Source organism: Salvelinus sp. IW2-2015, linkage group LG15, assembly GCF_002910315.2.
Source record: "Salvelinus sp. IW2-2015 linkage group LG15, ASM291031v2, whole genome shotgun sequence".
In the NCBI taxonomy this organism is placed as follows: domain Eukaryota; kingdom Metazoa; phylum Chordata; class Actinopteri; order Salmoniformes; family Salmonidae; genus Salvelinus; species Salvelinus sp. IW2-2015.
The window spans coordinates 11566165-11591372 of NC_036855.1; the positions used below are offsets into that span (position 1 = coordinate 11566165).

The following is a 25208-nucleotide window of genomic DNA, read 5'->3' on the forward strand; positions in this document are numbered from 1 at the left end:
GAGGTTGGAATAATACTGACATTTTTTAAATTATGATAATGCCCTTTTCGTGGAAGAGGTGTTTGAAAAGACCGCCTTAAATTTCAGCCTATTTTGGTGGGATGGATTTTTGGCCTACCTGGTGAGATCACCAAGCGGTAAATTAGTTTTATAGACCAATAAGAAAGAGAGTTCCAAACCTCTCTGCTAATAACAGCTAGTTTTCAGTTTTCCCCTCCCCACTCTGACTACTCCCAGACAGTCCTAGCTTAATTCTTGCTCGAGAAATTGCTATCTGCTAAGAAACTATTTTGTTTCTTTTTTACCATTTTAATTTAAAATAATCACAGTAAGGTACTTAATTGTTACACAGAAAATATTTGATATTGAGATAAAAACAGCTGCATTGGACCTTTAAAAAGCCAGTAGCTCTGTTCGACCAGTGCTGGATACCACAGAATACAAACATAACAGAATGAGAATACTGATATGGGAAGATAAAATGCAGTGAAGTTCAATTGCAAGTTTGAGATGAACAGTAAAAAAAGTATAAATGTTTCATATAATAATGACTTTTGTGAAGGTATTGTATACTACCCTGGCCCCAATTCTTGGCAAAATGTGTTTTTTGCTTACATTTGTCTCAAATTAACATTCTAGAAACCTTGCCATGTTCTCGTCCACCTCGGGGAAACACAGTGATGTAATACTGTGATTGTTTATAATGTGCAGTGAAATTGACCACAAAGTCTATAAGCAGTGCAAACAGTGCATTTTGGAAGCTGCTCTTTTGACTACCGCTAATACTGTGTTTTTATCTGTTATACTGCAGAAACATTTTGTGGGCAGTACAGTATGATGCATGTTCCTGAGTAGTGCAAGGCAGTTCATTAAGGCGAGGCACCACACCCTAATATGGTATTTTCACAATTCTTTTACCAGTTGAATATAGACACCAATATAAACTTTTCTGTATTACAACTTTTCTGAAATATTTTAATACAATATGTAAATGAGGCAACTTTGTTACAACACTCCAGTACCCAACTTGTGTAGAGCAGATTGTGGATATATACCTTTTTGATTCTTTCTATCTGTAAAATAGATAGAAGTGGTGGGTATTTAAAAAAAAAAATCTAGAATCAAAATTTGAAAACGTATCTCTCTAAGTCTGGAGAATATATCTAAGGATAACCACACAACATGTGGTGAATGCAGATGTTTCTGAATCTGAGAAAAATTAGTTGGCGTCTGACTTTCGGGAAATGGCAATTAAAGAGAAGTACAATGAATTTAGCCTATTTAGACCCAATCACGGTCTCTTCAAAGGTACTACTTATAGTCTAGTTTGTAACATTATCTATGAAATGGGCTTTTAAATGATGCATGATTACATGTAGTGAGTTTAGAAATTATGCATTTATGTCCATTTGATTGTGGTTAAAATTCTACAACAAAAAATTATGACGGTAGTATGATAAACATTTACATTAAGTTTGACTTTTTTTATTTCGCTTTTTGAAAGTACTAATATTAAAGGGCCGAAATACCCAAAAATATTAAAATGTACGTTAATGCAAAAAATGTCATTTCAGCCTGTGGTGCTTCGCTATAATTCATTGATTAATGGTTGCTGAAGTGTGGTTTGGCTCTTAAGTGTGCCAATGAAGTAGGAGCTCACTATTGCATTGTTACACATTATAATGTACCAGACATACGTTTAACCATGCAGACCACCAAATGCACAATAGACATCAATTGCACAGTTCTATAAAATAACTAAACAGAACAACAACATATAGCTCTATCATTTTCTGTGTTATCATCCAACATGTATTTTGACAATGTCCCATGTCCATAGTTGCATTTCCAAAATTTCCAATATAGTTTTTAAAGTTTTTGTTTTCGTGTCCTGTGCCAATCCTAAATGAAAAAAATGTGTGGTCAGCACTCCCCTAAGCAGGTAATGATTACATTCTTTAAATATGGGAGCTTTGCCAGTACCAAACAAACATGTCAAAGTTCAACCCCTGATCAATCCCAAATGAACCACACACAGTATATAAAGTGAATTTGGTCCAAATTAAGACGCCAAAGCTGCTGTCTGGAAGGGTGAGTAGGCTACTCTACTGCTATCTATCTCTACACTGGGAAATGTTAACTGGTAACTGGCTCTATAGCTCTGGGCCCGGTTTCCCAAAAGCATCTTAAGGCTAAGATCATCGTTAGAACCTTTGTAGGAGCATTGTTAAATCTTTGTGCTGTTTCCCAAAACTATCGTTACTAAAGTTGCACTTGAAAAAGCTTGTTATTTACTGCCTGTCTCAGAGCACTCATAGAACAGCTAAGCACGTTAGAGTTTTTTTTGCCCTTCTGTGTCACTTTATACACAGAAGATCTCTGCTAAATATAGAATCACAATGCTTATCTGTCTCTCTGTGACTGCCGATAACTTCAGAATCAAGTTGACTACAAATACAAAGTAGCCAATATGTTTGCAATTGTTACAAACAAAAATAATTTTAAGGTAAGATTTGGATGGAGAAAGCTGATCCGAGAGCAGTGCTGCCTTTCTTTCGAATCTATCAGTATAGAAAAGTATTCGGAAAGTATTCAGACCCCTTGACTTTTTCCACATTTTGTTACGTTACAGCCTTATTTTAAAATTGATTAAATATTTTTTTCCCCTAGTCAATCTACACACAATACACCATAATGACAAAGAAAAACATTTTTTTATTTTTTGTGCAAATTTATTACAAATAAAAAAGTGAAATATTACATTTACATAAGCATTCAGAACCTTAACTCAGTACTTCGTTGAAGCACCTTTGGCAGTTATTACAGCCTCAAGTCTTCTTGGGTATGACGTTACAAGCGTAGCACACCTGTATTTGGGGAGTTTCTCCCGTTCTTCTCTGCAGATCCTCTCAAATTCTGTCAGGTTGGATGGGGAGCGTCACCGCACAGAATTTTTCAGGTCTCTCCAGGGATGTTCGAATGGGTTCAACTCCGGGCTCTGGCTGGGCCATTCAAGGACATTTAGAGACTTGTCCCAAAGCCGCTCCTGCATTGTCGTGGCTGTGTGCTTAGGGTTGTTGTCTGTTGGAAGGTGAACCTTCGCCCCATTCTGAAGTCCTGAGCGAATTGGAGCAGGTTTTCATCAAAGATCTCTCTGTACTTTGCTCCGTTCATCTTTCCCTCAATTCTGACTAGTCTCCCAGTCCCTGCCTCTGAAAACCATACCCACAGCATGATGCTGCCACCACCATGCTTCACCGTAGGGATGGTGCCAGGTTTTTTCCAATCGTGACGCTTGGCATTCAGGCCGAAGAGTTCAATCTTGGTTTCATCAGACCAGATAATCTTGTTTCTCAGGGTCTGAGAGTCCTTTAGGTGCCTTTTGGCAAACTCCAAGCGGGCTGTCATGTGCCTTTTACTGAGGAGTGGCTTCCGTCTGCCCACTCTACCATAAAGGAATGATTGGTGGAGTGCTGCAGAGATGGTTGTCCTTCTGGAAGTTTCTCTGATCTCCACAGAGGAACTCTGGAGCTCTGTCAGAGGGACCATCGGGTTCTTGGTCACCTCCCTGACCATGGTCCTTCTCCCCCGATTACTCACTTTGGAAGGGCTGCCAGCTCTAGGAAGAGTCTTGGTGGTTTCAAACTTCTTCCATTTAATGATGGAGGCCACTGTGTTCTTGGGGACCTTCAATGCTACACACATTTTTTTACTACCTTTCCCCATATCTGTGCCTCAACACCATCCTCTCTCGGAGCTCTAAGGACAATTCCTTCGAGCTCATGGCTTGGTTATTGCTCTGACATGCACTGTCAACTGTGGGACCTTATACAGACAGGTTTGTGCCTTTCCAAATCATGTCCAGTCAATTGAATTTACCCCAGGTGGACTCCAATCAAGTTGTAGAAACATCTTAAGGATGATCAATGGAAACAGGATGCACCGGAGCTCCATTTTTTTTGTCTCATAGCAAAGGGTCTGAATACTTATGTAAATAAGGTATCTTTTTTATTTGTAATAAATTTGCTAACATTTCTAAAAACCTGTTTTCACTTTGTCATTATGGGGTATTGTGTGTAAATTGATGAGGAGAAATTGAATTGAATCAATTTTAGAATAAGGCTGTAATGTAACAAAATCCGAATTCACTGTAGACACATGCTCCAATGATGCACTTGGTGAACGTTATCGCTGCGTGGTGTTTTGGGAAACGCATGTTACATCGTCAGCCGTTGTAGGAACGATACATCATTAAAACAGTCGTAAGTAGGGTTGCAAAGCTACCGGTAATTTAACAAAGTCACCGGAATCTTCAGTAATTTTGTTAAATTATACTTGAATAACTTTCAAAAAATGTATTCATATTTTGTATTCATTTTTTATATATCTCTGTCCATATTGTCCATGAGTTTCTAATAGATAGACCGTATGGTTCAAGAGAAAATAGCCTAATTAATGAAAAAAGCATTTAATCAATAATGCCATTATTTTCAATTACCTCTGCAACTTGTCCAACTATTGACTTTTTTCACAACTGTCACCAGTTTCATGCCCAAAAAAATAAATAAAGGATATTTCATGCTTTTGAATACCAATGGTATTCACTAAGTTTATGGTTTATGTTTACAGCTTTGTCATTATATATTTTAAAATCATCATATTTAATTATTTCATATATTTTACATGTGACAAGGCCAGAGGAGGGCCAGAGATAATTAAAGTTTCACGACTTCCGCCGAAGTCGGCTCCTCTCCTTGTTCGGGCGGCGTTCGGCGATCGACGTCACCGGCTTTCTAGCCATCGCCGCTCCATTTTTCATATATCCATTTGTCTTGTTTTCATACACACCTGTTTTTCATTTCCCCAATCAATCCAATTGTATTTAACCCTCTGTTTTCCATCATGTTTTGTGTGTAATTGTTTTCATGTCAAGCGATGTTCTTTAGCGCTTTACTTTATTGTTCCGTTTTTTTGAGCGCGTTTGTTTTGTTGTGCTCCCGGTTTGGAACTATGATAAAGTGCGCTTTATTTATCATGCTCTGCTCTCCTGCACCTGACTTCGCCTTCATACACACCTTGACATAAAGACACCTGTGATAATCTGAATGACCAAAAGGGCCATAAATGTCTTGTGATAGATTACAGTACATCAAATTATTGAAATATACCAAAAATATGGTAGTTTACTGGTAAACTTTCCAGTAATATACCCTCCCTTTGCAACCCTACTCCGAATATTGAGTTCCATCGCTGGCGGGAAACCGGGCCCTTTCCCCAAAAATCATATTAAGGCTAAATTCATAATTTAACCCTTCACAGCAGCATTGTTAAATCTCCGAGCTGTTTCCCAAAACCGTCGTTACTAAAGTTATACTTGTAAAGCTTGTTATTTACCTACTGCCTCAGACCACTCATAAAACAGCTAAGTGTGTCGTTAGATGCTTTTTTGCCCTTCTGAGTCACTTTATTCACAAAAGATCTATGCTAAACATAGAAACAAGTCTTTGCAATTGTTACAAACATGTGAAGGATAAAAATATGCTTGAAATGAAAACCGAGATGACTGCATTAAAAGATAAATAGGCTACATATATTTGAATCATATTACAATCAATTTCATGTTCAATCAATTGAGTTCTGTTTTTGCCTCAATATATTTTATGATGTGTAACATGTGCGCAATGATGTGACCAATCTGTGACTTAGAGCATAATAAACTGCCTCAATATTTGCAGCCATAGGTAGTAATATCTCTCTAGGTCGGAGCTGATCCGTTGTCAGTAGTGTTGAGTAATTACAATGTTAAGGTAAGATTTAAATGGAGAAAGCTGATCTGACAGCAGCGCTGCTTTTCTTTCGTACCTATTAGTAACAACACACTTAGCGAACCTTCTCTCTGCGTTGTGTTTTGGCCGTTGTAGCAAAGATGCATCCTTAAAACACTCCTAAGCAAAAGTTCCATCCCTTTCAGGAAACTAGGCCCTGTAATGGTTGTAATTTCATATTATTCTGTACGTAAATCAGAGACACTCCATTTAGTTAGTTACATGATATGTTATGTTTCGTATGGTATGTATTAATTTGTGGATGCCCATCATCCATTTCGTATGATATGTTACGAATTGCAATTCATACAATATTTTATGAATTTTCTAAACTTATAATATGTTACGAATTTGTAAAACATATGTTATGAATTCAAATTTGTTGTGGCTAATGTTAGCTAGGTGGCAAACGCTAACGTTAGCTAGCCAGCTAACATTAACTAGGATTAGGGTTAGGTTAAAGGGTTAAGGTTAGGAGTAGAGTTAGCTAAAAGGGTTAGGGTTAGGAGTAGAGTTAGCTAAAAGGGTTACGGTTAGGGTTAGTTAACATGCTAAGTAATTGCAAAGTAGCTAAACAGCAGTAAGTAGTTGCAAAGTTGCTAATTAGCTAAACTGCTAAAGTTGTCCATGAAGCTTCTTGACATCATTTGAGTCAATTGGAGGTGTACCTGTAGATGTATTTCAAGGCCTACCTTCAAACTCAGTGCCTCTTTTCTTGACATCATGGGAAAATCAAAAGAAATCAGCCAAGACCTCAGAAAAAAAATTGTAAACCTCCACAAGTCTGGTTCATCCTTGGGAGCAATTTCCAAACACCTGAAGGTACCACGTTCATCTGTACAAACAATAGTACTCAAGTATTAACACCATGGCACCACGCAGCAGTCATACAAATCAGGAAGGAGACGCGTTCTGTCTCCTAGAGATGAACGTACGTTGGTGCGAAAAGTGCAAATCAATCCCAGAACAACAGCAAAGGACCTTGTGAAGATGCTGGAAGAAACAGGCACAAAATTATCTATATCCACAGTAAAACAAGTCCTTTATCGACATAACCTGAAAGGCCGCTCAGCAAGGAAGAAGCCACTGCTCCAAACCGCCATAAAAGAGACAGACTACGGTTTGCAACTGCACATGGGGACAAAGATCTTACTTTTTCGAGAAATGTCCTCTGGTCTGATGAAACAAAAATAGAACTGTTTGGCCATAATGATCATCGTTATGTTTGGAGGGAAAAGGGGGAGGCTTGCAAGCCGAAGAACACCATCCCAACCGTGAAGCACGGGGGTGCTTTGCTGCAGGAGGGACTGGTGCACTTCACAAAATAGATGGCATCATGAGGGAAGAAAATTATGTGGATATATTGAAGCAACATCTCAAGACATCAGTCAGGAAGTTAAAGCTTGGTCGCAAATGGGTCTTCCAAATGGACAATGACCCCAAGCATACTTCCAAAGTTGTGGGAAAATGGCTTAAGGACAACAAAGTCAAGGTTTTATTTTACCTTTATTTAACTAGGCAAGTTAGTTAAGAACAAATTATTATTTTCAATGACGGCCTAGGAACACTGGGTTAACTGCCTTGTTCAGGGGCAGAACGACAGATTTTTACCTTGTCAGCTCGGGGATTCGATTTTGCAACCTTTTTGTTACAGGTCCAACGCTCTAACCACTAGGCTACCTGCCGCCCCAGTATGGTATTGCAGTGGCCATCACAAAGCCCTGACCTCAATCCTATTGTAAATTTGTGGGCAGAACTGAAAAAGCGTGTGTGAGCAAGGAGGCCTACAAACCTGACTCAGTTACACCAGCTCTGTCAGGAGGAATGGGCCAAAATTCACCCAACTTATTGTGGGAAGCTTGTGGAACGCTATCTGATACGTTTGACCCAAGTTAAACAATTTAAAGGCAATGCTACTAAATGCACTCAAATTAGTATGTAAGCTTCTAACCACTGGGAATGTGATGAAATAAATCATTATCATTTGACATTCTTAAAATAAAGTGGTGATCCCAACTGACCTAAGACAGGGAATTTTTACTTGGATTAAATGTCAGGAATTGTGAAAAAACTGAGTTTAAATGTATTTTTCTAAGGTGTATGTAAACTGTACAAACATACACACACACACACACCACACATATATATATATACACACACACACACACATTTATGTGTTATATATATACACATACATACATATATACACATACATACATATGTGTATATATATACATACATACATGTATGTATGTTGTATGTATGTATGTATGTATGTATGTATGTATGTATGTATGTATGTATGTATGTATGTATGTATGTATGTATGTATGTATGTATGTATGTATGTATGTATGTATATATATACACATATACATACACACACATATATTAACATATATATATGTGTGTATGTGTATATATATATATATACACATACACACACATATATAACACACACATATATACACACGTATATATATAATATATATATATATATATATATATAATATATATACACATAGACATATATATCCACACACATAGACACACACACACACACACACACACACACACACACACACACACACACACACACACACACACAACACACACACACACACACACACACACACACACACACACACACACACACACACACACACATACATGTCACTGGCCAGAAATTTGTGTTCCCAGATTGAATGGGTTTAGCCTATACCATTATTGGTATAGCCTATACCGTTTAGCCTATACCACTATACCATTATTGAAATGACCTCTGAATAGCGGTACATCTTCCAGATAGTGACATTAATTGTGGAATCGACACCAAATTGATTGACTAATGATACATTTTTTTACTTTGTGATAGTTGCCAAGATGAGGACAGCCCTGTGTTTGTGGATCGTTATGGGAGTGCTCTGCCCGGGAGAGGTCAGAGGTCACAAAGGTAACGGAGGTGACCGCCACCACGGTCACAGTCGCGACCATGGTGGTGACCATGACCATAGTGACAGGCGTGGCCGCGAACATGGTGACAGGCGCGACCACGGTCACGGGCGCGACCATGACCATGGTGACAGGCGCGACCACGGTCACGGGCGCGACCATGACCATGGTGACAGGCGCGACCATGACCATGGTGACAGGCGCGACCATGACCATGGTGACAGGCGCGACCATGGTCACGGACGAGACCACTGGCATCATCATCATCATGAGCCCAGTGACAACAGCACTAAACCAGTGATCCAAGGAAACTTGGAGTTTGCTTGCAGCCTGTACAATCAGCTGGTGGCTCAGCCTGACAACCAGGGCAAGAACGTGTTCTTCTCCCCGCTGAGTGTGTCCCTGGCCCTGACCGCTCTGTCTGTGGGGGCCAAGGGTCAAACCCACCAGCAGCTTTTCACTGGTCTGGGCTTCAACAGTAGCCTACTGACCCAAGAACAGGTGGACCAGGCCTTCCAGACCATCCTCACACAGCTCAACCAGAAAATAGGTGTGAACCTGACTGTAGGAAGTGCACTTTTCATGCAAAACACCTTTACACCACGCCCCGAGTTCCTAGAGGACTTGAAGCGCTTCTACCCTTCTGAGGGTGTCACAGTGGACTTCACCAACACTGCTAAGGCCATCGATACAATCAATACATACGTGGAGGACAAGACTAAAGGCAAGATAGACAAGTTAGTCAAAGATCTGGACCCAACCACTGTCATGTACCTCCTCAGCTACATTTACTTCAAAGGTAAGAGGATATTGCAAACTATAAGACAAAAAACAATAATACAAACATGAAATAGGGTCCTTGAAATGAAGTAGAGTTCACTTCTTTGATGGATACAGATCTTGTGGAATCAATTCCTTCTAACTCTGTCAATATGGATTTCTTTTGTCTCTGGATGTTGTTGGTGTTATTGATGCCATTGTACCTTTTGGCTGTATCTCTAGCTGGGTCTCCCCCTCAGAAAACCACTTTTGGTCTGGTAACTTTTACTCATCACATCACACCCTTAAATGTTTTACGATTTTCTAATTCTCAAGGAAAATGGGAGCTTCCATTTAACCCTGAAGACACGAAGGAGGACACATTTCATGTGGATGAAAATACCACTGTTCCAGTCCAGATGATGAGCATGATGAAGAGGTTCTCCGTCTACTACGACCAGGAGATCTCCACCAGTATCCTGCATCTCCGCTACAACGACTCAGTGTCCATGATGCTGGTGCTACCAGAAAAAGGACTCGCTAGTCTGGACGAGGTCATATGCCTGAACCACATCACCAAGTGGCACAGGTGGAAGAAGGCCAGGTATGACCTGTCTCAATCATTAAGCACCACTCATAGAACTTATAAACGTTGGGTGGGTAAAATAACCACATATCACAATCATTGCAAGTAAAACCTTCTTCCTGTCCATGTTTGTCTTTAGGGAATACCATGTGTATGTTCCCAAGTTGTCCATCACCACAACATACTCCCTCAAGGACATTCTGAGTGGAATCGGAATGCCGGACATATTCAGTGATCGAGCTGACTTCAGTGGAATATCAGAGGAACTGAAGGTGGCTGTCTCAGAGGTGGGGAAATCATTCACTCTCAGTGATTCATAAAGACATAAATATACAGGGAAACAACAGCAATAGAGCAACAGCAATGCACTAACCTCTCGAGCACAACCATGTAATGACAGCCTTAATGGTGTGGTCATTTCAATTGGTAGTTTTATCCCTGCTTTTTCAAGGAACCCCTGAAAGCTCTATCTGGCTCCCCAGGGTGTCCTGGGAGAATCACTGCCCTAGAACATATCATATGTGAACTAGGCCTATGTACTGTACATCAGACTGCATTGTATGGTTGTTTTCAGGTGGTGCACCAAGCCTCCTTGGATGTGGATGAGGCTGGAGCGACCGCAGCAGCTGCCACAGGTGTGGTCCTTATGCCCCTTTCTTCCCGACACACCCCTGTGTTGAAGTTCGATCGTCCATTCATGGTCTTTGTCATGGACCGGGAGACCAAGAATATTCTCTTCATGGGCAAGATCATCAACCCAGCCAACAAATAAAACCGGTGCTATGTAAAACCTGTGCTGCAGAAAACATGTGGTCTATAATCACAAATTGAAATCTAAGTGCTGCTGTTAGGAAACCAGTAAGCAAACCCATCCAAACTCTTCTGGGTCAAGCCTGGGAACCCAAAGCTAACAAGTGTATAAATCCTCTGTATTCACTTTGCTGGATATTTGTACAACTATTAAATACATATCACCATTTGCTGCCAGTCTTTCTTCTTATCTTTTGGTTCTATGCCTAATAAAGCATGTTACAGAATTTGGACACATACATGTTCTTGCAACGTTCCCATAAAACGTGTCTAGAACATTAATATAATATATTCGGAGAACGAGTCAAATCACGTTCGTATCTATTCCTCAGAGATCCTAGAAGGTAACAAGACTTCACTATTTCATTAGGGGTGTGCAGTCGTGGCCAAAAGTTTTGAGAATGACACAAATATTAATTTTCACAAAGTCTGCTGCCTCAGTTTGCATGATGGTAATTTGCATATACTCCAGAATGTTATGAAGAGTGATCAGATTAATTGCAATTAATTGCAAAGCCCATCGTTGCCATGCAAATGAACTGAATCCCCCAAAAACATTTCCACTGCATTTCAGCCGTGGCACAAAAGGACCAGCTGACATCATGTCAGTGATTCTCTCGTTAACATAGGTGTGAGTGTTGACGAGGACAAGGCTGGAAATCACTCTGCCATGCTGATTGAGTTCGAATAACAGACTGGAAGCTTCAAAAGGAGGGTGGAGCTTGGAATCATTGTTCTTCCTCTGGCAACCATGGTTACCTGCAAGGAAACACGTGCCGTCATCATTGCTTTGCACAAAAAGGGCTTCACAGGCAAGGATATTGCTGCCAGTAAGATTGCACCTAAATCAACCATTTATCGGATCATCAAGAACTTCAAGGAGAGCGGTTCAATTGTTGTGAAGAAGGCTTCAGGGCACACAAGAAAGTCTAGCAAGCGCCAGGACTGTCTCCTAAAGTTGATTCAGCTGCGGGATCGGGGCACCACCAGTACAGGCTTGCTCAGGAATGGCAGCAGGCAGTGTGAGTGCATCTGCACGACAGTGAGCGAAGACTGTTTGGAGGATGGCTGGGTGTCAAGAAGGCAGCAAAGAAGCCACTTCTCTTCAGGAAAACATCAGGACGAGACTGACTTCTGCAAAAGGTACCGGGATTGGACTGCTGGGACTGGGTAAAGTCATTTTCTCTGATGAATCCCCTTTCCGATTGTTTGGGCATCCCGGAAAAAGGTGAGTGCTACCATCAGTCCTGTGTCATGCCAACAGTAAAGCATCCTGAGACCAATTCATGTGGTGGGGTGCTTCTCAGCCAGGGAGTGGGCTCACTCACAATTTTGCTAAGAACACAGCATGAGTAAAGATTGGACCAACACATTCTCCGACAACTTCTCCCAACCATCCAGGAACAGTTTTGGTGACGACAATGCCTTTTCCAGCATGATGGAGCACCTTGCCATAAGACAAAAGTGATAACTAAGTGGTCGGGGAACAAAACATTGATATTTTGGGTCCATGGCCAGGGGAACTCCCCAGACCTAAATCCATTGAGAACTTGTGGTCATCCTCAAGAGGCGGGTGGAACAAACAAAAACCCACAAAATTCTGACAAACTCCAAGCATTGATTATGCAAGAATGGGCTGCCATCAGTCAGGATGTGGCCCAGAAGTTAATTGACAGCATGCCAGGGCGTATTGCAGAGGTCTTGAAAAAGAAGGGTCAACACTTCAAATATTGACTCTTTGCCTCAACCTCATGTAATTGTCAATAAAAGCCGTTGACACTTATGAAATGCTTGTAATTATACTTCAGTATTCCATAGTAACATCTGACAAAAATATCTAAAGACACTGAAGCAGCAAACTTTGTGGAAATTAATATTTGTGTCATTCTCAAAACTTTTGGCCACAACTGTAGTATATCCTATAGGACACCATATTTGGTCAGAGAGCGACGCCTTCATGGCACGCCGATGACGTGGGCGGCCATCTCTTGAACGACAGCATGATATTCAGCTATGAAGTTATTAAAACTTTGTTTTGCAAATGTTGAACTTATAATATGAGTAGTAATACTTGGAAAGCTAAATCAAAGTCCAAGTATACAGATTTGACGATATTCTTGCAGAAAAATGGAATATGAATGTGAATGTCTCCTTCATGATTTGCCCAAATGTACATGGGGACTTCACACTAAAAGTCTTGAGGATCAGTCATACTCCAAGTTATCCATCTGAAACTTTGCACACACACTGCTGCCATCTTGTGGACACTATCGGAATTACAACCAGAGTGATGGCTACAACAGAGACCTTTCTCTTGCATTTCAAAGACGGTGGTAAAAAAACACTTGTTGATTTTTTCTATCATTCTTCTATCATATCTATTGTGTTATATTCTCCTACATTCAATTTACATTTCCACAAACTTCAAAGTGTTTCCTTTCAAATGGTACCAAGAATATGCATTAAATCCAAGATGTCGCAGCAGTCAGACGTCTTTGTCCTCGTCCTGTCGCGTCCCATGTATATATATTTTTCTTCGCATATCCTTTTTTATATTTTTCGAAACATGAACTTCAAAATACTCTCCTGCAACCCGCCTCACCCAATGTGGTGTGGATCTGCTTTTTTCCTTTACTTCGGAACCGGAATCCCCTAACAGAAGCTAGCCAGCTAACTTGCTACGAGCTAGTAGTCAGCTAACCACTGCTAGCGGTCATCAGCTAACCTTTAGCTCGGAACACTCTTGCCTAATTTGCTAGTTACAATCCTAGTGGCTACTCCCGGCTAACGTCTCTGTCCCAAAGCAAGCACCAATTAGCCTGGAGCTAGCCCGTGCTAGGCCCATCTCCCGGCTAGCTGAAGAGGTCCATCAGCCACTCTACAATACCTATTTTGCCAATTGGCCCAGACCCCTTTTACTGCCGGTACGGAGCACCTTCACGACTGGACTACCAACGTAATCTGCCCAAGGGGGTTATTCAACTGGCTCCTACATTGCGACGTCCCCTGAATGCCCATCTGCTAGCCTGCTAGCCGCGGCCCGCTAGCTGTCTAGAGCATATCGGACTGTTAGCTGAATAGGTCCATCGGTCAATTTCTTGGGCCACTATACCTCTTTTGCCAATTGGCTTGGACCCCTTTTACTACACGAAGCCCTGCTTATCCATCACGACTGGACTACCGACGTAATCTGCCCGAGGTTTTTTTCCCCAACAGGCCCCTCCGTCGCGACATCCCCTGAATGCCCATCTGCTAGCCTGCTAGCCGCGGCCCGTTAGCTTTCTAGAGCATATTGAACTGTTAGCTGAAGAGATCCATCGGCCAATTTCTTGGGCCACTATACCTATTTTGCCAATTGGACTGAACCTCTTTGCTACACGGAACCCTACTACTCAAATCAAATCAAATTAATTTATATAGCCCTTCTTACATCAGCTGATATCTCAAAGTGCTGTACAGAAACCCAGCCTAAAACCCCAAACAGCAAGCAATGCAGGTGTAGAAGCACGGTGGCTAGGAAAAACTCCCTAGAAAGGCCAAAACCTAGGAAGAAACCTAGAGAGGAACCAGGCTATGAGGGGTGGCCAGTCCTCTTCTGGCTGTGCCGGGTGGAGAATATAACAGAACATGGCCAAGATGTTCAAATGTTCATAAATGACCAGCATGGTCAAATAATAATCAGCAGTAAATGTCAGTTGGCTTTTCATAGCCGATCATTAAGAGTATCTCTACCGCTCCTGCGGTCTCTAGAGAGTTGAAAACAGCAGGCCTGGGACAGGTAGCACATCCGGTGAACAGGTCAGGGTTACATAGCCGCAGGCAGAACAGTTGAAACTGGAGCAGCAGCACGGCCAGGGGGACTGGGGACAGCAAGGAGTCATCATGCAAGGTAGTCCTGAAGCATTGTCCTAGGGCTCAGGTCCTCCGAGAGAGAGAGAGAAAGAAAGAAAGAAAGAAAGAAAGAAAGAAAGAAAGAAAGAAAGAAAGAAAGAAAGAAAGAAAGAAAGAAAGAAAGAAAGAAAGAGAGAGAGAGAGAGAGAAAGAGAATTAGACTGTATACAGACTTTTTCTTCTGTATTATGTTTGTTTATTCCATGTGTAACTCTGTGTTGTTGTTTGTGTCGAACTGCTTTGCTTTATCTTGGCCAGGTCGCAGTTGTAAATGAGAACTTGTTCTCAACTAGCCTACCTGGTTAAATAAAGGTGGAATAAAAAATAAAATAAAAAAGAATATCCTTGCTTCAGGGCCTGAGCTACAGGCAGTTAGATTTGGGTATGTCATTTAGGCGAAAATTTAAAAAAAAAGGGGGCTATCCCTAAGAAGTTTTAACCAATATACTGTACTATAACTCGCTTGCCAGCCAGATGAAATGTTGATTACTTTTCCTGGCTCACTCCATTGTTCGATTGGATGGGCCTGAGTAGGCTACTACATTCAGACATGGCGGGAGAAACGGTGGAGCAGGCTACTAATAGAGAGCAAGAAGAAGCATATTTTTATAGAGAAAGGATGAAATGCACAACAGAAGAGGAGACAATACTCGAAAGGCAACACTTTTGGAAAGTGATTGATGGGTTTAGATACTACAGGTACGGACTGCTTCAAAACAGCAGTATTAACGTTATATGTATGGTTGTTAGCGCGCGAGTTAATCCACAGCAAAGTCCTTTGACCCAGACAGTGTCTGGCTAGTTTAATGGAGTAGTCACAGACTACGCTACTGTATTTGGTAACGTTTTGTATTAAGATTTTAGAAAAGAGATGACTAGCTAATGATGATGCATTGCTAGCTAAAATCGATTAATGTATTTATATCGGGGTCTGTTTTGGCTAATTACATGTTCCTATATGTACCAAACCGAGGTGAAATGTGTTTTATATTGAATATTCGGTAGATATGTTATAGGTATATTCTAGGCATACTTTCAAGAATGCTAAATATTCCTCTCTCCTGCGGTCTGTGTGTAGGGAAACAGGCTCAATGGATTTAGCTTCTTCTGTGGATTTTATGTTGGTTTGCAACAAACGTTAATTACGGTGCATTACCTCCATCAACTGTACAGGAGTGTGGACCAGAGACAGGGAAGGTGTAAATTCTAGAAAAATAAATACATACTTCAATACTACATCCCCTTAAGATTTTAGCAGCAGTTCATTTAAGCTTGGCTCTTCAACACCATTACTCCTTAAATCTAATAACAATATCTCCCTTTCCTTCCCATATTGCTGGCACTGAAAGAGAACGTGTTCTACTCAATACGGTGCATTTGGAAAGTATTCAGACCCCTTAATATTTTCCACATTTTGTTACATTACAGCCTTATTCTAAAATGGATAAAATAAAATAAAAAAGTCCTCAATCTGCACACAATACCCCATAATGACAAAGTGAAAACAGGTTTTTAGAAATTCTTGAAAATGTATTAAAAATAAAAAGTATATTCAGACCCTTTGCTATGAGAGTCGAAATTGAGCTCAGGTGCATCCTTTTTCCATTGATCATCCTTGAGATGTTTCTACAACTGGATTGGAGTCCACATGTGGTAAATGCAATTGTTTGGACATGATTTGGAAAGGCACACGTTGGCCTATATAAAGTCCCACAGTTGACAGTGCATGTCAGAGCAAAAACCAAGCCTTGAGGTTGAAGGAATTGTCCGTAGAGCTCCGAGACAGGATTGTGTTGAGGCACAGGTCTGGGGAAGGGTACCAAAAAATGTCTGCAGCATTGAAGGTCCCCAAGAACACTGGCCTCCATCATTCTTAAATGGAAGAAGTTTGGAACCACCAAGACTCTTCCGAGAGCTGGCTGCCTGGCCAAAGAGCAATCGGGGGAAGAAGGGCCTTGGTCAAGGAGGTGACCAAGAACCCGATGATCGCTCTGAACCTTCCATAAGGACAACCATCTCTGCAGCACTCCACCAATTAGGTCTTTATATTAGAGTGGCCTGACGGAAGCCACTCCTCAGTAAAAGGCACATGACAGCCCGCTTGGAGTTTGCCAAAAGGCACCTAAAGGACTCTGACCATGAGAAAAAAGATTCTCTGGTCTGATGAAACCAAGATTTAACTTTTTGTCCTGAATGCCAAGTGTCATGTCTGGAGKAAACCTGGCACCATCCCTAAGGGGAAGCATGGTGGTGGCAGCATCATGCTGAAGGAATGTTTTTCAGCGGCAGGGCCTGGGCGACTAGTCAAGATCGAGGGAAAGATGAATGGAGCGAAGTACAGAGATCCTTGATGAAAACCTGCTCCAGAGCACTCAGGACCTCAGACTGGGGCGAAGGTTCACCTTCCAACAGGACAGCGACCCTAAGCACACAGCCAAGACAACGCAGGAGTGGCTTCGGGACAAGTCTCTGAATGTCCTTGAGTGGCCCAGTCAAAGCCCGGACTTGAACCTGATCAAATATCTCTGAAAATAGCTGTGCGGCGACGTTCCCCATTAAACCTGACAGAGCTTGAGAGGATCTGCAGAGAAGGATGGGAGAAACTCTCCAAATACACGTGTGCCAAGCTTGTAGCGTCATACCTAAGAAGACTCAAGGCTGTAATCACTGCCAAAGGTGCTTCAACAAAGTACTGAGTAAATTTGAAAACATTTCTAACCTGTTTTTGCTTTGTTATTATGGGGCTTTGTGTGTAGATTGATGGGGGGGAACAATTTGATCCATTTTAGAATAACACGGAACCCAAACTGGCTGCGCGCATGCGCCATCGTGCATACATTTATTTAGCTAGCTTGCTGTTGCTAGCTAATTTGTCCTGGGATATAAACATTTGAGTTGTTATTTTACCTGAAATGCACAAGGTCCTATACTCCGACAATTAATCCACACATAAAACGGTCAACCAAATCGTTTCTAGTCATCTCTCCTCCTTCCAGGCTTTTTCATCTTTGAACTTATATGGTGATTGGCATCTAAACTTTCATAGTATTACTACGCTGACCGGCAAAACAGTTCGTCTTTCAATTACCCACGTGGGTATAACCAATGAGGAGATGCTACTATAAACCAATGAGGAGATGGGAGAGGCAGGACTTGCAGCGCGATCAGCATCAGAAATAGAAAGGACTTCTATTTTAGCCCTTGGCAACGCAGACTCTCGCGAGCAGTGTGGGTGCAATAATTGAATAACACAAATTTCGAAATTTATTTTGCAACGCTCGCGCACGCGACGCGAGCGGTGTGGTCAGCCTGTAAGGCTGTAATAACAATGTGGGAAAAGTCAAGGGGTTTGAATACTTTCCGAATGCACTGTATAGATAGATAGATAAATGCACACACACACAAAAAGTGCATTTTTGTACATCCACCCGATTTTGAATATAGAATTTTCATAGTCGTGGCGTGGCATGCTTTGTGTAAGAGCTAATGAAAATTGAAAGCAAAAAAATCTATTTTAAACAAAAAAAGAGGCAGATTTGTCTATCCTCCCCCGATTCAAAATACATAATTTTCACAGGCATGGAATGCTTTGTTTAAGAGCTATTGAAGATTTGAAATACTAAATATTATTACACAAAAAATAAAAAGGTGTGTTTTTAAAAATGTTTATATATTTTTCTCTCTCCATCTGCTCCTGATTCAGAGTATACCATCTTCATAGTCATGGCATGCTTGGTTCAATAGCTATCGACGAAAGAACCAAATATCCAATATATATATTTTTTTTACCTCTATAGCTGACCACCACCTCTGTTTATCTATTAGCTAGCAGCTAACTAGCACAGAAGCAAAGGAAGTGGAGCTAGATAGCTCTAGAAAATAACAAAGATAAAAGATGATACTAAAACAATATGGGCTAAATTCCTGGCTGACAGAAAGACAAACATTTACATTTCAATACGGTTGCTCATGTTATTTACAAACAAGGTTATGCCTAGCCTATACAACCATGTTCACCAAGTAGAAGATGCTTAGAAAAGAAAGTGTTTTGTGGATCATTGTGTCAAGTCATTTTAAGAAGTCTGCATATTGAATTGAGTGTTTTCAAAAGTAAAAAAGCCTATGAAATATATAGCTAGGATTCTATTTTCCCTTATGCTTTTCTGGACTCCCTTATCCCCATCTCCTGTTCACTTAATCTCAGGATGCATGTTCAGGAACGGGTGAATTGAGCAGAGCGTCAGTTTCGGAGTCTTCCGGAGCATCATCATCAGCTGCCACTGCCCAGGGTCCTGCCCAACCTGGCCCGTATCCGGCGCAGTGTGGACCACAACCAGGACGTGCTGCATGCCATCATGCTCGACTGTGTTCACATGTTTGAGAACATGCAGTATGGCGAAGAGGTAAGCTGAAGGGTCAGAAAGGTCACACTCATGTTTTCTCCTACACCTCAGTTACATTAGACACTAGCCTACTAACCTTGGTTACATTAGACACTAGGCTACTTCTAGCAATCAAACTATTGGAAGGCAATCATTTTCAATGAAAGGAGGAGACAAGGAGTCATTCAACGATTTAATCACTGGCGACTAGAGAGCAGACAAAGTTGAGAACATTCCAACTACGCAAATTATCAGTACGACTCATTCAGAGGAGGGAGGGTCTGACTTACTAGCTTTGACACTGCTGGATAGGCAAACAACAAGTTTGCTGTTTTGCACGCTGTTCGGAAGATATCAAAGATTCCGTACTACAAGGTAACTTCTGGTGTAACCACCCTGTTAGTCATCCTCTTCCTCGTGGTAGGAGAAGTAGTAGGCTGCATCTAGGTGTGCAGTGCAATAAAAACATAGTAGTACAAGTATACAGAAAAAATAAATAAAATGCAACAATTCCAGTTCATATGAGGAAATCAGTCAATTTAAATAAATAAATTAGGCCCTAATCTATGCATCTGTTGTTCACAGATACCTTAAACAAAATGGGCCTCAGGACCATGTCTGTGCATTCAAAGTGCCATCGATAAAATGCAATCGTGTTTGTTCAATGGGGCACTCTGTTCACAACGTTGACATCAGCAAACCGCTTGCCCACACGACGCCATACACCCTATTTGAGGTTGTGAGGCCGGTTAGACTTCCAAATTCTCTAAAATGACGACTTATGGTAGAGAAATTAACATTAAATTCTCTGGAAACAGCTCTGGTGGACATCCCTGCAGTCAGCATGCCAATTGCACGGTCCCTCAACTACTTGAGACATCTGTTGCATTGTGTTGTGACAAAACTGCACATTTTAGAGAGGCCTTTTATTGTCTTCGGCACGAGGTGCACCTGTGTAATGATCATGCTGTTTAATCAGCTTCTTGATATGCCACACCTGTCAGGTGGATGTATTATCTTGGCAAAGGAGAAGTGCTCACTAACAGGGATGTAAACAAATTTGTGCACAATTTGAGAGAAATTAGCTCTTTCTGGGATCTTATTTCAGCTCATGAAACATGGGCCCAACACTTTACATGTTGCGATTTATATTTTTATTCAGTGTAGTTGGAGGTGCTGCAGATGTTTTTCTATTCTAGTATACCGCACAGCACAAAATTCACTAATTATTGTATTAGTGGAAATTATATTTAGTATAGATCTTAGATACATTTTCTGCCATGATCCTTTCATCATTGGATGCATTTGAGGAGTTAAAGTGAATCTGTCTTTCTGTCCAAGATGACCTGAGGAAGGTGCGTACGTCCTCCATGTTCGACATAGACAAGCTCAAATCCACCATTAAGCAGTTTGTGCGTGACTGGAGTGAGGCGGGTCCAGGCTGAGAGAGACTCCTGCTACCTGCCCTTCATCAAAGAGATCCAAAGACTCTTTCCAAGCAAAAAGTGGTGAGCGCACACCGTCTTGAAATCGAACTCAGTTGTGTGATTTTGTATTCTGAATTGTGTGTATTCTGTCAGTGATGGCATGGTTGTTTCTGTAGTGATGTGTCTAAGGTGAGCGTGCTGGTTCCGGGGGCAGGGCTTGGTCACTTGGCATTGGAAATCGCTAATCTGGGCTATGCCTGCCAAGGGCTACGCCTGCCAAATATAATAACGAATGGAGCTTCTTCATGCTCTTCTCCTCCAACTTTGTCCTCAACAGGTAACACACACCCTCAGCCCTCATTTAAGCCTAGCATATAATGCAATAATTCAGTCCTTGCATATGTTGCACCATGTGTCATTTAATGATTGAGTGGGCCAAATCAATTGCCTAGCATATAAAATTAGCCCCATGCAATCCTCTTCGGGGAAAAAATAAATAAATGTTGATCATTTTCTCACACTACTGTTGTTCAGCTTATCTAACTTTCCTCTGTTCTGTCCTTCCTCCTTCTTGATGTGTGAAAAGGTCAACTCCATGACCCTGTACCTGTGGATCCACCAGTTTAGCAACAACAAGAGGTCATCTGACGTCTACCCCCAGAGCCTGCCTCCAAACTCTGACTTGTCCATGGTGGCCAGGGACTTCCAGGAGGTCTTCACAGAGCCTAGTGAGTGGTGAGCCCCACACAGGCTGTCTGAAAGATCAACAAGAGCATTAAGTGATCAGGGCCTGTATACACAAAGCGTCTCAGAGTAGGAGTGCTGATTTAGGATCAGGTCCCCCGTCTTATTCAGAATCTAAAAGGCTAAACTGAGCCTAGATCAGGACTCCTGCTCTAAGACACAGGCCCTGTGAATATGGGCCCTGGCCCTTGTGTCTCTCAGGTTATGTCAATTGTCCATGTATTGGGAGTAGTCAACGGTGAAAGTGAGCACTTTACACTAGACACATAAATGATTTGTATAACCTGTGTTGGTTTGTTTTAGCAATGATAGAATGAGGTGAAATGAGTATCATTGTGGTCTTCCTTCTCAGACACCTGGGACTGTGTGGCTACCTGCTTCATCGGCACGGCGCACAATGTCATCGACTACGTGGAGACCATCTGGTACATTCTCAAACCTGGAGGTGTGTGGATCAATCTTGGTGAGTGACCATTGGTTCAACAGACCTCCTTACTGACCAGTGAAAGAGGTTCCCTTTTATTCTACGCATTTTTTGGTGCAGTTGCCGTTTTAACTTACTGGTAGTGAGTCGTATACTGTATGTATACTTTTACCAAAGCTGCAATTCCTCCCTTTCCTCTAGGCCTGCTGCTGTACCACTTTGAGAACATGGCCAACGAGCTCTCCATTGAGCTCAGCTACGAGGACGTCAGGGTGGCCATTTTTAAAATATGGATTCCATTTGGAGGTAAAGCAAAAAAATATATATATAAATCAGGTGTACAGATCTGAGGAATAAAATGAACTACTACTATAGTTTACAGTAAAGAATAAAACATTTTCTTCAGTTAACGTTGTTTTGACAATCCTCCGTGGGCCTAAAACACCCTGGGTGTTTCTCAAAATGCATACTGCCGTGCTCCGAGCATGCAAATTGGAGCACGGGAGGGTCGGAGTATGAGTCCAAATCAAAGTATACGAAATGGAGAACGGAGAGCAGTTCTCAAAAGCGTATTTCGTTTGTATATATTTTGAAGCATGCATCGATGCAAGCTTCAACGGAAAGTATGCGAAGAAATAACACGTAACCACGTCAAAAATCTATTGAAATCAATGGCTGGCCATTATTTGAGAGAAAATACACTCCGACTTCGGAATAAAATGTTGCCTATTCACATCATATGTTGCCTGACTACAATATTTTATCTTGATACATTAATAAATAGTGTTCATTTTGGCATGTTTACCTGCCTACGTACCGTAGATCGCAATCCCATAACTCAAAAGGGCTAACTGGCTAGCTACTACTGGTAGCTAGCCACAAATAATTGTTAGCTAGCTACCCACAAATAGTTGACATAATGTTAAACTCTATATTTAAAAATATATTTTACCCCGTTTTTGTGATATCCAATTGTCTCATCACTGCAACACGAGACTCGGGAAAGGCGAAGGTCAAAAGCCGTGCGTCCTCTGAAACCCAACACAACCAAGCCGCACTTGGCACAATGCCCAATTAACCCGGAAGCCAGCCGCACAAATGTGTCGGAGGAAACACCATGCACCTGGCGACCCTGCGCCCAGTCTGCCACAGGAGTCGCTAGTGCGCGATGGGACAAGGACATCCCTGCCGGCCAACCCCTCCAATAACCTGGACAACACTGGGCCAAATTGTGCGCCACCCAATGGGTATCCCGGTCGTGGCCGGCTGCGACAGAGCCTGGACTTGAACTCAGAATCTCTAGCGGTACAGCTAGCACTGTGATGCAGTGCCTTAGACCATTACCCACTCGGGAGGACCTGGTTAGCTACATTATTACAATTCACATATAGCTAGCTGATAGTTATTAAGTAAACCGGTTACATTATGTATATCTTGTTTCGTCTCTATTGCCATTGTCCTGTCTGGAAGGCAGTTCAGTGAATGGGTAAGTCAATAGGGATAACTAGCTAGCCACAAAGAATTGGTAGCTACCCACGAAAAATGTACATCTATCTTGCATAACATTTAGTTTTAGGTCATTCTTGCCTGTTTATCTAGCTGGACAGCTAGATTATTATGATTAACATATCCAGCTGATAATTCTGTATATCTTGTTTCGTCTATTGTTGGCATTGTCCTGGCTGGAAGAAGGTTCAGTGAATGGGGAGGTGAGGTAATAGTTGGGGGAGTGCGAGTGCTTCTCAAATGTAATGTTTTATGAATCCTCCACACTCCTCACAAGAGCGTACTCAAGAGGATGTCTTCGCAGAATGCACTCGGAGCATGAAAGTGTGAAGCACGGTAGTATGCATATTGAGAAACACTGTGTCTTTCACTGCAGGTGGAGAGAGTCTCCCCACCACTTACACTAAGAATTATCAGTCCATGCTGAAGTACCTGTATGACTGTGTTTTCTTCGTGGCACGGAAACCTGACCATCTGAATGCCAACGGGCTCCAGGTGGTCTACGAGAACAGACTGGAAGCGTTGCCACGGCGAGAGAGCTGTGGCAGTCTAACGTGACATTACAGCGCAACGACCGATTGGCTGACGTCGAGAGCATTAAAAAAAAAAAGAGTAAGATGACAAACACAAGACAATGGAAAGATTTGCTTTAAATGTGCTTATTTTCTATATCTCATTGCCGGGAACTCCCCGATCACCTTATGTCCAAGCCTTTGAGATTGAGACGGACACCTATAATGGACTGAAATGACTACATCATTCAGCCCTTGGACTGTTTGTCTTCAGTTTGATGTAAGGTGACGTCTCCATGCTGACCTGATGTGGTTGCATGTGTGTTAGACCCGCCTCTACAGCTTCCCAATGTATTTATTTTGTAAAATACAGTGACCAACTCTGGCTATTTATAGTACTTTCTCACTGGGAAAAGTCAGTTGCTGGAGTTGGTAATACTGAGGGTCGGACAAAGTTGTATGATTTGAATTTCAGCATTACAAACTGGATCTAGCTACTGCCTCACGTAACAATAAAGGAAAACACCATTTAAGAAAAAAATGTAGTTGACATTTTAGTCTAATTTTGAATGGTATTGTTCATGATGCAATTCAAGTTTATTTGATCAAGAAGGAGATCTATTTAGAATGAATCTCCTATATTTCCTCTGTTTGCAGCTAGACAGAAATCAGTTGAAGCATTATGACCAACTATGATCAATGTAATTATTCTACAACAATTCCCTTTTGTCAATTACTGTCTGAAGACTATACAGCCAGGTAGATCTAGAAGTTACAGACGATAAACATCAGTGGTGAATCCTTTATCGTATCAATAAAATTGGTACACAGCACATGAAAGGGAGATTCCATAGTTGTATATAATTAACGGGAGATCTGATTGTCCCAATGACCATGTATATGAAGGACTGTCCTAATCAATTGAATGCCCTATTTGGCCATCTCAATAATGCTTTCTCAAGCAACATGGCCTCTATCAGGTGGTGTGAAAGGAAGGCCTGGAAAATCACCCACTTCATTTGCTTACACACACACTCATACTGACTACACATACAATCATCATACATGCTGCTTCATATATGCTGCTGCTACTCTGTTTATCATATATCCTGATGCCTACTCACCATGTCCCTATATATTACACCTACCCCTACCACTCCAGTATCCCTGCACATTGTAAATATGGTATTGGCACTGACCCTGGAACTGAGCCTCTGTATAGCTTATTTACTTTCATGTTCATATCATTTCTATTTATCGTGTGTTTTGGTTCTACTTGACTTTTTGAAATAAATATATTCCTACTGATATTTATTAATGCATTGTTGGTAAAGCTCAAGCAAAAAATACATTTCACTGTACGTGTGCACGTGACAAACTTGAAACGGTA

At 41.4% G+C, this 25208-nt stretch overlaps 2 protein-coding genes across 2 annotated transcripts; both read left to right on the plus strand.

The window, feature by feature from the left end:
- The first annotated feature begins 2003 nt into the window (after window positions 1–2003).
- Window positions 2004–10986, plus strand: LOC111974715 (alpha-1-antitrypsin). Its single transcript, XM_024002664.2, has 5 exons — window positions 2004–2091; window positions 8701–9576; window positions 9873–10140; window positions 10262–10409; window positions 10697–10986. Exons 2-5 carry the CDS (start codon window positions 8709–8711, stop codon window positions 10892–10894), a joined length of 1482 nt encoding a protein of 493 aa, XP_023858432.1. The 5' UTR covers window positions 2004–2091; window positions 8701–8708; the 3' UTR covers window positions 10895–10986.
- Window positions 10987–15305: 4319 nt separating this feature from the next.
- On the plus strand, window positions 15306–25130 carry LOC111974496 (carnosine N-methyltransferase). The gene is given in 12 exon segments (XM_070446931.1): window positions 15306–15522; window positions 19028–19226; window position 19484; window positions 20547–20641; window positions 20643–20713; window positions 20809–20899; window positions 20902–20969; window positions 21209–21360; window positions 21729–21839; window positions 22002–22081; window positions 22083–22113; window positions 23686–25130. Coding segments are annotated over 12 exon segments (1257 nt in total). The 5' UTR covers window positions 15306–15343; the 3' UTR covers window positions 23865–25130.
- The last annotated feature ends 78 nt before the right edge of the window (window positions 25131–25208 follow it).

Excerpts from the sequence above, each read along its gene's own strand:
- LOC111974715 (XM_024002664.2), top strand. The coding sequence starts at position 8,709 with ATGAGGACAGCCCTGTGTTTGTGGATCGTTATGGGAGTGCTCTGCCCG. Across the intron at positions 10,141-10,261 it reads CACAGGTGGAAGAAGGCCAG|GGAATACCATGTGTATGTTC; the intron begins GTATGACCTGTC and ends GTTTGTCTTTAG. Across the intron at positions 10,410-10,696 it reads TGAAGGTGGCTGTCTCAGAG|GTGGTGCACCAAGCCTCCTT; the intron begins GTGGGGAAATCA and ends GGTTGTTTTCAG.